Source organism: Microtus ochrogaster, chromosome 6, assembly GCF_000317375.1.
Source record: "Microtus ochrogaster isolate Prairie Vole_2 chromosome 6, MicOch1.0, whole genome shotgun sequence".
NCBI lineage: Eukaryota > Metazoa > Chordata > Mammalia > Rodentia > Cricetidae > Microtus > Microtus ochrogaster.
Genome location: NC_022013.1, coordinates 20,356,443 through 20,369,295, shown reverse-complemented (window position 1 = coordinate 20,369,295; position 12,853 = coordinate 20,356,443). Strand labels below are relative to the sequence as shown.

At 42.9% G+C, this 12,853-nt stretch overlaps 1 protein-coding gene across 1 annotated transcript in view; it reads right to left on the bottom strand.

Moving 5' to 3' along the window:
* Nucleotides 1–389: 389 nt before the first annotated feature.
* The window catches only part of Phlpp1 (PH domain and leucine rich repeat protein phosphatase 1), a 213,939-nt gene continuing 201,475 nt past the window's right edge, over nt 390–12,853 (bottom strand). Inside the window, exons 16-18 of the mRNA XM_005348305.3 lie at nt 6,764–6,958; nt 5,266–5,494; nt 390–2,619 (exon numbers count right to left, since the gene is read on the bottom strand). Of these exons, the coding sequence (XP_005348362.2) occupies nt 1,450–2,619; nt 5,266–5,494; nt 6,764–6,958 (1,594 nt within the window). The 3' untranslated portion in view covers nt 390–1,449. The remainder of the gene's footprint in view (nt 2,620–5,265; nt 5,495–6,763; nt 6,959–12,853) is intronic.

Below are 12,853 nucleotides of genomic sequence, written 5' to 3'. Positions count from 1 at the left end.
GTCTTCCAGCTCTTGCTTTGCAGTCACAATAAAAGGTACATTACCCGTTCACATGATCTCCTGGAAGAACTGAAAGCCAACGTGGTTCTGCAGGAACAGATGCTTCCCATGAGCTCTCTCCTAAGCAATCTCCAACTAGCCCCCCCTTAGTGTCTTCACTGTATCATAATAAGAGGAAAAGGATAACACCAGCTGTGTATACAGATGACCAGAAGGTCAATTTTACTACCTCATTCTCTGCAGTCAAACTTGTTGACTATTAAGGAAACACACAAACTGCAGTCCATAATGTCGGTGAATCTCAATCTTGCATCTATTCCTTTCAAATGCAAGATGGTATGACTGTAAGATATACCTGGGTGCTGAGACAAAAGCTCATGGATCCAGTGCTTGTAAATTTCATATTTATTATAACAAAAATTATGACATGTCCATTTGTGCATTCTGCTTCAATATAACTCTGGATGTGTAGACAATCTAAGGGACTCTATACAGTCATGCTGATTGTGGCAGCAGGAAGGAACACAATTAAAAAGTGTTAGCTGGGTGGTGCTGGCACACGCCTTTAATCTCAGCACTTGGGAGGCAGAAGCAGGCGGATCTCTGTGAGTTCGAGGCCAGCCTGGTCTATGAGAGCTAGATCCAGGACAGGAACCAAAAGCTACAGAGAAACCCCGTCTCGGGAAAAAAAAGTGTCTGCAAAATGTTCTGGGGTTCCCAAGAGCAGGCTCTTGTCCAATGACCTCAGAACCACATATCTACACAAAAACACGCTGACCAAATGGTCACACTGAGGATGAGTGAGGAGGGGACAGGACAGGGAAGGCTCCTCTGCCCCTTCTGAGTTCTTTAGACTGTGTCCTTCCGCCAAGACTACAAACACTCAAGCATCACTATGCAGCAAGGAACTATTTACAATAGAAATTTCTCAATCAACTGTTCTCTCAGAGAAAATTAGTGAATCCCAGTGACTTACGTCACCTGACAGAGTAAAGCAACTCCTAGGAGTTAGTCTCCATATTCTACAAATGTCTATCATTTTCAAGACAAAAAAAAAGCCTTTCCCCACAAAGAAATACACAATTACAATATTATTAAGTCATTTAGCAATGGCAACTTGCCCTGCCTTCCAAATAAAACAAAAAGTAATTTTTAAAAATTACATTATCATTAACTGTTTCTCTGTAATATATTAAACCTTTTGTTCTTTGTCTTTACATATTTGATATGTTAGGGAAAAAAGTTAACAAATTTAAATCATATTGGTAAAGTGTCACTAGAAGAAAAGTGGTAATTATTAAAAGTAACCAATACAAAGAGAGCCTACAGATGAGCTGCAGAGCCAGGTGGGGCAGTGTCTGGGAGAAGGGCATGGAGTAACACCCCTGGTTTAATGTGAGCCTGGGAGACTCTCCTGGTTAGTCTACTGTTTAAAAGACTCAGACTGGGTCATAGTGGTGTGTCGTAACAGTCTGGCAGGTGGTCCACCTGGAACTGCCGCTGTGCCTGGGGCAGCTGGGGCTGGGGCAGCTGTGGTGGTGGCAGCTGCTGCTGCTCCTGATGATGTTTCATGATTTCTTTGACTTCCTCCTCTAGCTCTGGGGGTATGATAAACTGATCATCTGGATCTGGCTGAGCTGGGGCTGCAAAATAACCTCCCGGCTTTCGGAGAGGTGCATCTGTGGCGACCTCTATCACGTTGTGGCTCCTTTCCTGGGGTGCTACAGAGCCATTAGCCCTGCGTCGCCCAATGGTCCCCACAGCAGAGAAGTCTGCCTTCTTGGAGAAACCTGAGTCATCCTCGTTGGCACTGATGACAATGCCCTCATCACTGGCCTCAGCTGGCACCTGAAGCAGATGCTGTTGTTTCTCCTTCTCTTTGGCCCGGCTGCAATGGATGTCCACTTCTACCTCTACCCGGCTCCCATTGCTGAAGACACCCTCAATGGGTTCTTCATCATCACTGTCAAGGCCATTGTCAGAGAAAGCACTGGAGAAAGTGGCGCTGGACAGCTGACGCTGGAAGGAGTTAGACAGGCAGACTGGGTGCAGCATGCAGCGCTGCTCGCTGGGGTAGGCGGGGCTGTTCTCATTCAGGACTCCAGATGGGGGCTCATCAGAGGCTGTGGAGCCCACCTCACTGCTCATCTCAGAGGTGGAGAGTTCACTGCTGATCTCAGAGGCCATGCCACTGCTGGAGGATGGCACACCCAGTCCATCGGAGGGGCGGTCCTTTATCGCCATGTTGACGGACGGTGGGAAGATGCCTGGACTAGGTGGTGGCATGCTTCCTCCAGCACTGAGCTCACAGCAGCAGAAGCTGTCTTCCGTGACACTGAGTTGCACTACAACAGCGCTGATGCTTTCATGACAGCCATAGCTCTGGGCCAGAGTACACAGCTTCTTGGCAGCAGCCAGAGCATCCGGCACATTGCGCACGGCCTCTACAGCCTCCTCATTGGACAGGCTGTCCCACAGTCCCTTACTGCCCAGAATGAAAAACTCATCCTGTGGAGTCAGAAGCACTGACTGCACATGGGGCCGAGGCACCACGCTGGGGTGGAGGAAGGTGTAGCCCAGGATGCGTGTGGACTCTGTCACTCCGTTCACCTTGCCATCCTAGAATTTCCAGAGAGACAGTTAAGGAAAGAGCACACGTGGCTACTGAGCAGTCTCCCTCCTGGCCACAGGGAAGTATTAGAGGGAACTGTTCCAAGGAAGAGTTGGCCAGGCCAGGCAAGGGGCCCTACATAGAGTGATTAAAGTGTAGATCGGGGCTAGGAAGGAGCAGCAGGGCGTAAGGAAGTGTTTCAGCCATTCCTTTAATAGGGACCACATTCATACTAGCTGGCAAGACCTATCTCTTCATGACAAGTTGTAGTGGCATTTTATTTGTATTTTAATAAAGCTTGCCTGAAGCTCCAAAAAGCAAAACTGTCAGTCACTGGCTTTTACCTCGACCTCAGTCTGAAAATGGTGATCCTGCCTCCAGGAATCTCAGAATGAGAGTGTGACTGAGAGCTGTCTCCTTCCATCTTCTAATCTCTAGGGATGAGACTAAAGGCATGCACCACTGGGAATAAATGCATGCAACACTTGGTTTCTATGGCCACTAGTGTGGCTAAGGGATTAAAGGTGTGTGACACCACTGCCTGGTCTGCAAGGCTGACCAGAGGGGCTGCTTTGCTCTCTCATCTTCAGGTAAACACAAACTGACGTCCAGCCTCACATCACACGCATGTTTACTAGCTTTTAGAAAGGAAAGTCACCCAGAGACGCACCTGGGGGAGGATGGATTAACATCACACCTTTGTTACTGGCACAGCCAGCACATGGAAAGGCGAGGGGGTCCTGTGTGGCACCCAGACAATTGTAGCTGGGTCACAAATCACATACATTTGAAAAGGTGATGCTAATAGAACTACACATTCTTTTTATTTATTTAGTTTTGTTTTGAGACAAAGTTGCTCTGTGTAACCCTGGCTGTCCTAACCAGATTAGCCTCCAACTCAGAGACCTACCAGCCTCTGCCTCCCAAGTGCTAGGATTAAAGGTGTGTCTCACCACTGCCTGGCAGAAGTATCTGTTCTTATGATTTCCTTGAACCCAACTTCCAAGGACAAACGTAGAAAGCAAAGTTCAGATGGCTCATGCTGTTTAGAGCAGCAGCCAAATCTAGGCCATTTGCCTGGGTAAAAGGTGAGTACTTTTAGATCCTAGCTTCATGCAGCAGCTGTGTTCTCTACTTTCCAGGTTTGAGGTGCTTACTAGGCTTACAGCCATGTCTATCCTATGTCCTAGTTTTAACACTCCTTCCCACAGAAAGTTCCACAATGAAAAATGCAACTTTTGTGAGCCTCTGGATGAGCAAGCTTCTGCCAGAGAATGCCCTTGCCCCTCAGCCCCACCGCCTGCCTCCACCTGGGCTTTTGGCTGCCTTTCCCCATGAACATGACCTCACCAGCCATGTGTAAAATAAGGTGACAGTATAGGTACTAAGAAGAGTAAACAGGCTTTCAAATAGTTTTACATTCCCTCGACTCTAGTAATAAAATCCGCTGCGCCTGGTGTGGGATCTGGCAAGATCACCCTTCAGGTTTCTCATCAGTGTGTGCTTTGAGAACATATTCAAGGTACAGAAGCAACCAAGTGAAAAGTTCTCATTGTTGAAGACTGAGCGGAGCAGATGAAAGTGAGGAAGAAAAACAACACAGAAAAGGAGAAAACACGCTGACCTGTAAACTGGGTCAGGCAGTAGACATCTTACTCTTCAGAGCTGGCACGTAACAGTGACCACTATGTTCTGTATGTTAGACTGTGCCCCCTAACCTGTGTTCATCATCTCCTTTAATCCTCAGCGACTGGAACAGACAATACGTGGACTCACTTCTATAGTCTCATGGCAGGTTTGTGTCTTTCTTGGGTACTCAACACAGCCCCCTTTTCCCCTTCTGGACACTAGCTTTCACCCTACAACCCATTGTGGTAGGAGTTTGATCACTAAGAGGAAGCTAGGCCTTGTGGGCAGATACGTATCTCTGGGTGTTTCCAGGCTAATGTTGGGTGACCACCATGCTGGCGAATTAGTAAACGAAGAGCCACAGAAGCTACTCTGGAAGTTTCGCTGACAAGGATTCATGCTGCACTGTTATTCTAGGGTTTGTCACCAGCAGGACTATTGCCATTTGGGACCAGATAATCTCTGTTGTGAGACTGTGCCCACACTGTAAGCTGTTTACTCATACACCTACCTAGCTTTACTCGCTATGTGGCAGCAGTACCCCAGTTTTGATGATCAAATACATCTTGAGGCCTTGTGTCCTGTCCCCTAAGGACTGTTATTACTCCACTGCCCAAAGAGAAGCAGTTACACTGTTTCAGACACTACAGTTTATATGAAGTAAAAAAGGCCCCTACTTTGCACAAGAGAAAACAAAGACTTAGGGTTTAAAGGTCATTTCCTGCAACTGGTCAAGCTGAGACACCAACAGAGCAGTGTGATTTCAGGAGTTGAGCTCTCAACCACCTAACCAGCCTTCAGAAATCCACTGGGACAGTATTCAGGAAGTATTCCTGCTTCCATGGCAACTGACGAATGCTTTACTATTCTATAACAAACCATAGGGATATCCTACAATAATCTAAAGACAGCACCACGGAATTTACTCGGGAATGTTTAATTTTGAATGTCCTCCGAAGACAAACGTTTCCTGAGGAGCCTCCACCAGAGGGGGCTGTGCCCCTGTTGTCTGAGGAAAACCTCACCTCAGTGATGATGGCCTTATGCTGCTTAATTCTCTTCAGCTCTTCTTCACAGCTCATGATGTATGATCTGGACAGAGGCAGCGGCTTCCCATTTCGACAGAGAACCGTTTGGCACTTGCCAACATTAGCAGAGGTCAGTGTAAAGGAGCCTCCAAGGTCCACAGGGTCATGCTTGATGTGGCACAGGACGGCAGCACCCCCAAGTTTCTGCCCAGCAGTTCCCAGCTTCCTGAGCCCAAAGAAAAGGGTGAACATTCAGACGCCTCAGCACATTTTGTTCATAAAAAAAGGACTACATCAGTGCACAGGACCAGAGATTAGACTTGGCCCTTTCCACTAAAGCCACTTGGCTTCTCAGAAGAAAAAGGTCTGTGGACTCTGACAGCAAACACACTCACATGTCTGCTCATATGTGGAGGGAAGTGTCAGCTTTTGTTAAAAGCCAGGATCCTGACTGCACAGCCTATTAGGCCTTAATGCACTCTGCTTCAACTCTACGTACCTTGGTTTTACAAGCAAGATCTGAAGAGCAGCAATGCATATCCCACTAGGAAAAATTCAGGGCACGTAAGGTAATTAGAATATTTAACTTGGTAAAACTTGTGCTCAATTGCTGTCTGGACCCACTAGGAATCTGGTAGATGAGGTGCATTGGAAGCAAGAGCCAGAAACCTGCCTGTTACAGTTCTTTGTGAGGGCTTCTCAGGGCACCGTTCCTAGCAGACACTACCTGCCTTGGTTACAAAGCCATCATCTCTGTCAGATTATCCATGGGGAGAGGAAGCAGAGGAAGGCACCGATGCTGCTATAACCGTGAAGCACTAGAACCCTTAGATCCTGTAAGAGCTGGGTCTGCAGGACACTTCACAGTGAGGCAATTCCAGTACAACCTATAAAGCCCTCAAGGTGACAGATGACTGAAAATTCTTTTGGGAGAAGGAGTCCTTACAGCATTTGACCCAAAGCTCTGGTGCAGGTGTGAGTGACAGGTAGCAGCTTAGGAGTCTGCAACACTTGCTCCCACACTGGGTAACACATAAAGAATGTTCTAACTTTAGCCTTAAATTTGACCCATTCAATTTTAAAACCAGTGAAAACATTTCCTATTGGTCAACCAACTGGGATAGAAATGGTCCATACCTCCACCATACGAGGAGGTCTAAGGAGCCCGTGGTTTGGGGGAGGCTGGGTGTTACAAATGATGAAAATATGGAATCAACAGAAGCCAGTAAGGCCCAGTTCTCTGAGAGACAAGTGACTGAAGATTGACATCAATACATTTCAAACCGAACTGCAGTCGATCCCTGTGTTAAAGCAGCTACAGCAGTCAGCCATAAGGACACCGAAAGAGGGAGAATACAGACCCAGGGACACAAACTATAACCCCTCACTCAACAAGTTGGGGCAGGAGGCTCTGAAGTGCAGGGCTGACCTTGTTATGCAGTGAGACTATGTCTTAGAATAAACAAGCAATACTTAAAAAGAACTAGTTGTTTACCTTTGCATGACTATGAACGTATTGACCATGTATTCATCTTCGTTTTTTGTTTTCTGAAGCTCTTCAGCCAAAATGTCACTCATGGTACACTGGAGAAGGTAGGGCACCTCCACATTCCGGTCTCCATCAAACACACCATAGAGGGCCTCCCGGTTGTCACGGAAGTTATTCACAGACAGCGCTGCGACACATAGCCTGTGGGGTAAGAATACGTCTGAGATGAGCCCATTCATCTTTCCTTCCCTGTGCACAACTCATTTGTTCTTTTTTTTTTTTTTTAAAGGAATGCACTGGTTTGTTTCTTCTTGCCTCCAGAAAGATCTGGGTTAACAGATCCCAGATGGTTTGTATCAACTAATTTCTGCTTGCCTCTCTTCCTTCTCTTCTGATAGGTGTGGATGTTTTGCCTGCATGTATGTATGTAGCACATGAATGCGTGTGGATTCCCAAGGAGGGTAATTAAACCGGAACTGCAGGTGGTCTTGAGCTGCCATGTGGTGCTAGAATTGAACCCAGGTCCTCTGCAACAGCAGCATGTGCTTTTAACTGTGGAATGGCCACTCCAGATCCTATTTCTAATATTTAAAAAGACTTTAAGTGTGTGTGTGTGGGGGGGGGGGTTGGGATGTGCTTGCACATGAATGCAGATGCCTACAAGGCTAGAGGCATCACCCTCCCTCAAAATGCAGTTGCAGGCAGCCTAAGTGTCCTGACATGGGTTCTGGAAGTCAGAGTAGGAACTGAGCCTGAATTATCTGCAAGAGGAGTTTAAGTGGTTTTGACTGCTGAGCCATCTCTCCAGCTCCAATTGTATTTTTAATGGCAATGAAAAATGGAGAGTAAGAGGAATGATAAATATTAGAACATAATCTCTCCTACCTACACATGCATACAATAAATAGTTATTAAGGAGAACTCTCACATCAAAATAGAGTGACAGATTAAACACGGGGAGGAAATAAAGAATGTGAAATGTTTAATAAAAGAAAAGATGAGCATTCAGCCAGTGGTGTTCACCCTGCTTATTTACTGGTTATGCCCTGGAGCTGAAGGAAGAAGACTACAGTGTTGGCTGTGGAACACCAGAAGGCAGGATCTGCCTCCAATATAAAACCAAGAAACCAGGCACAGCAGCACATACACATAATCCTAGCACCTGAAAGGCGGAAGTGAGAGAATCAAAAGCCAACAAATCCCACAAATCAACAGCTAAAGAAGACAGGACAGAGAAGGAGGACTCGGTAGGAGAGCGGTGGGACAACGGCAGAAAGCTCAATGCGAAGGAGGACTTGAAATAACTTTATACATTTATAGCTACAATTTCAAATCTGATGAAGACTATAAACCTGTCGATACAAGGAGGTCAACAAACTACTTGTAAGAGATATAGGGGAAAAACTTAACTGAAGCTTAACAAAAGCAAACTACTAAAAACTAGCATGAAGGTGGGAGGGTGGATTGCGGTGCAAAGCCAGAACCGCAGCAGACTCCCTGTGGCAAAAATGCAGGTGACTACAGAACAGCATCTTCCAGTACTAAATAGAAAGCAGTCTAGATTCCCAAACCAGGGAAAGACCTCTGGAATAATCTTTTTGTACACTGTGAGGATGTGTTACTCAGAATTGTTTAATAAAAAGCTGAATGACCAACAGGTAGGCGGGATTCTCGGTGTAGAGAGAACACTGGAGAGAAGGCTGAATTGTCAGCCAGATGGAGAGGAAGCAACATGCGGCATACAGCGTAAAGGTAACTGAGCCACATAAAAGAATATAGATTAAAAGATACAGGTTAAATTAAGTTGTAAGAGCTAGTTAGTAACAAGCCTTAACTATGGCTAAGTTTTTATAGTAAGAGGTTTCTGTGTTGTAATTTGGTAGCTGCCAGGAAGGACAGAAAAATCCACCTACATATGGTGACCAATATCCAGCCACATATATCCACATAAGACCCGAGAAAGCTTAAAAAAAGTTTCTAAACACACAGAAATGGAGCCAAACATGACTTCCCGGTCTCGTGTCTCTCATGCCGGCTGCAGTACAGAGACCCGACTCTTGGAGGTGCTTCCTTGTGCAGGCTGCAGTGGAGATGCTCCCTCATGCCGGCTGCAGTACAGAGACACGTCTCCTGGAGGTGCTCCCTTGTGCCAGCTGCAGTACAGAGACACGTCTCCTGGAGGTGCCAGTGTACGTGAGTTGCCAGTGCACCAAGAGCTAAACCATGAAGCAGGTTTAAGGTTTTGCTCAAGTAGACAGATAAGGTTACAAATATGCAGTAAAATTGGTTCAGATGGAAAAAAAAAAACTCTAACAGATTACAGTGTGTATAACAATGTGTGTAGGCTTAACATAAAAAAGGGTATAGACACTCATAGAAAAAAATAGTTTAAAAAATAAAGTAAAATTTTCAAAGAAAGAGTAAAGTAAAATTAAAAACTAAAATTAAGAATTAAAAATTAAGTCACATAAGAATTGAAAATACACAGAGAGTCTGGACCCTATATGGTGTCTCATTAACTTTGAATTTTTAAATGCAAATGTTCATAAAATAATAGATGCTGAAAGACACTGAATTATAGAAAATGCTAAATTAAACCAACCTATATATTTTAAAAATATCTTAACTTCAAAATGAAAGTGGATAATGTGTTGCCTTGGGAAAGACTGCAGGGCAGGTGATGTGTAAGCTGTTCGCTTGACATGGGAACAGCAGTGAGATAAGATGAGACATGATAAATTTTATTAGCTACAAAATCCTCATGACTTATTATTACATGCCATCCGTTCATATGGCATGATAGAGATACATATTACAGTTTAATTATAAAGTCCAAACACCCTTATAAAGTTTACAGCTGTCTTTTACCTGCTCAAACATAAAACAAAAATGTCATCTTTAACTGACTTGTGCACACCACACATTCCATACTTGTGTTAATGCAGATATGTATGTTACCTTTAAAAGTTTATGTGTTTTCAGAACAAGGGGACTAGACACCAATGAAAACAGGTGGCCCTGATGACCCAGTCTCTCAGAGTGCCTCTGTTGTAGGTTCCTCAGAGTTCTGCAAACAGAACAACTTCAAAGCTTTTGATTGAGATGATCAAGACTCACAGAGTACTCTAGTCAGGACTTCAGATAAACCTTACACTTTCCTGTCGCACAAAGACTGGACAACAAATAATATAGCTAGCTTATCCCAGGACTTGACCATTATCCCAGTACTTCCAGGGTCTCCTAAAGATGCTAGTGCTATCAGACAATAGGAAAGTCTAGAGAACACAATGCCCACATTCCCTAGAGGCGGGGTGGTGGTGGTGGTGGTGGTGGTTTTTGGTCATTCAATGGGTTACAGATGATTGTCATCATTTTGGAGGGTTGGTTACAAACTGTTATTGGTCATGGTCAGGAAAAACGCTAAACAAAAGAGCTAAATTTAATGATAGAACAAAAGGGTGGATTGTTGAGTTTACTTTTGAATAACCAATAGTCTCAAATATTTTACATTGGTATGGGTTTTGGTTACTGATACAAATTTAAAGTTATTTTTGTTTTACTGTATATATGTTTCTATTCTAGTTTAAGGTATTGTACCTGCATAGCTATTATAAAAATGCAACATAAAGTTTTAGTTCTTAAAAACTATTTAGAATAATAAAAAAATACAGGCTAATAGTCATCTATAACAATCAAAATTATAGTCATGTTAGGTATGTTTTCATGGCCGTATAGAGATATATTTTAGACAGATAAGTGATCTTGAAACACTTCAAAGACCTATACAAGCTGGCATTTAAAATGTTTTAATAACATAAGGCTTTTCATGACAGTAAGATACATCTAATTATGGTAGAATCAATTTATTTCAAAAAGGATAATTAATGGGTATCAAAGAACCTCCACATGGAGTTTTCTTTGTATCAAAAGCTAGTGATTTGAGCAAGAAACTGCCCTTGCCTTGACTGCTAATCCAAACTGGATTGGCAGGACACAAAGAAAAGATTGCCAACTTTGCCAAGACAGAGCATATCAGTCCTTCAAAAATTTCTGCTTCACAGAAAGGTCTCTCAGATATTATAGGCCTGTAGGGCAAAGACAGATGCCCTAATATACATGGAAGTTTCTGTCCCACCTAGTCCCACAGCCATTCAGTTCTAAAGAAACACAGAAGCGTATATGAATTATAAACGGTTTGGCCTGTTAGCTCAGGCTTATTATTAACTAGCTCTTACAACTTAAATTAACCCATAATTCTTACCTATGGTTAGCCACATGGCTTGGTACCTTTTCTCAGTGAGGCGTTCTTACCATGCTTCCTCTGTGTCTACCTGGTGACTGCAGACTGAGCCTTTCCTCTTCCCATAATTCTCCTAATCTGGTTGCCCCACTTATACTTCCTGCCTGGCTACTGGTCAATCAGTATTTTATTAAACCAATACAAGTGACAAATATTTACAGGGTACGAGAGTATTTCCCACATCACCCTAATGTTATAGAGAAACTTTGGGTTTCTGTCCAGGCAGTCAGATGTCTCTGTCATTTTGGAAGTGGTATACACTGAACTTTTATTTATTTACTGTTTATTCAGATAATATTATATCCTTCTGGGGTCTTTGATGGAATTGAAGACAAGATGGTTATAGTTTTCCTTAGTAATGATAAAAGGCAAATCAGTTAAAGAACTTTGGACTCACCAAAATAGGATGAATAATGGAGTATTTCCTCCCAAATTACAAAGTAAAAAAGGACTGAAAATTGTGAGTGTAATTCTTATCTGATAATTGTTCTTATTATACATAGTTTTACTATGTCAGAGTTAAATCCTTTCTTTTATATTCAGACAAAAAGGGGAAAATGCTGTAGAATAATCTTTTTGTACACTGTTAAGATGTGTCTTTGCCAAGGCACCTTCTTATTGGTTTAATAAAAAAAAAATGACATGGTCATCAGGTAGGCAGGAAGCATAGGCAGGACCGTAAAACACAAAGGGAACAAGATATGCAAGAGGATAGGTAAATGCCATGAGTCACATGGCAACAAGTAGATGAATAGAAATGGGTTAATTTAAGTTATAAGAGCTAGTGGGACAAGCCTAGATATCAGCCAAGTTTTCATAATTAATAAAAGTCTCTGTGTCATGATTTAGGAGCAAGATGTCAGGAAAGGAAAATCCGCCTACACAAAACAGCCTGGAAAAGTTAAAACTGATGACATTTCAGATGTACAACAAAAGGACTTCCCACCTGACGATTTCACTGTAAGAAATACAAAAGGAGACCTGATGTCTATAGAACAATGAAGTACACCACAAACAACAAGTGAGAAAGACATGTTTTACTGCCACAATGGGAGTGTGGCACCTACCACATGAAGACAAGAAATGCTGTTCAAACCCACAGTAAATATGATGAAGGTCTCTTCCCCGGTCAGCACCTGGCTCTGAATGTCCAGAATACTGATGCTGAGAAACACTACTTGAGAAAGCAGAACACTAAGCTAATAATACTAAAAGCATATTTTTGAATTTTATAACAAACACATAAGTAAAACACAAGGCAACAAGTACAAAGGCAGAGGCAGAAGTTGAGATGTTCCTAAGATTCTTTATGAAGTGATATAGAATTAGAGGTAAGGTGCAATAAATAAAAGATTATACTAAGCCTAAGTAGTATACACACATACTCATGAACACACACATACACACCCTGCACAGTACACATACACATGCTCACAAATGCACACATACCCTAATATACAAATACACAGCATACACACACACACACACACACACACACACACACACACACTGACACACACTGTAAGCAACACACATATATTCACACATGCATTTAGGTAGACACACAACTGAAACAAGGAAGATAACATGAAAAATGAGATAAAAACATTTAACCAAAAAATATGAAAAAGAAAAACTAAGGTTTTTTAAAAGAAAGCAAACAAAAATAAAAAAACAAGTTGAAATTTAAACTTAACATATTTTCATTAGATACAAATAGGAGATCTAAAACTACCTACCAAAACCAGAAAAAATCAAATGGGGGTGGTGGAGAGAAGCAAGATGTGACTATATGC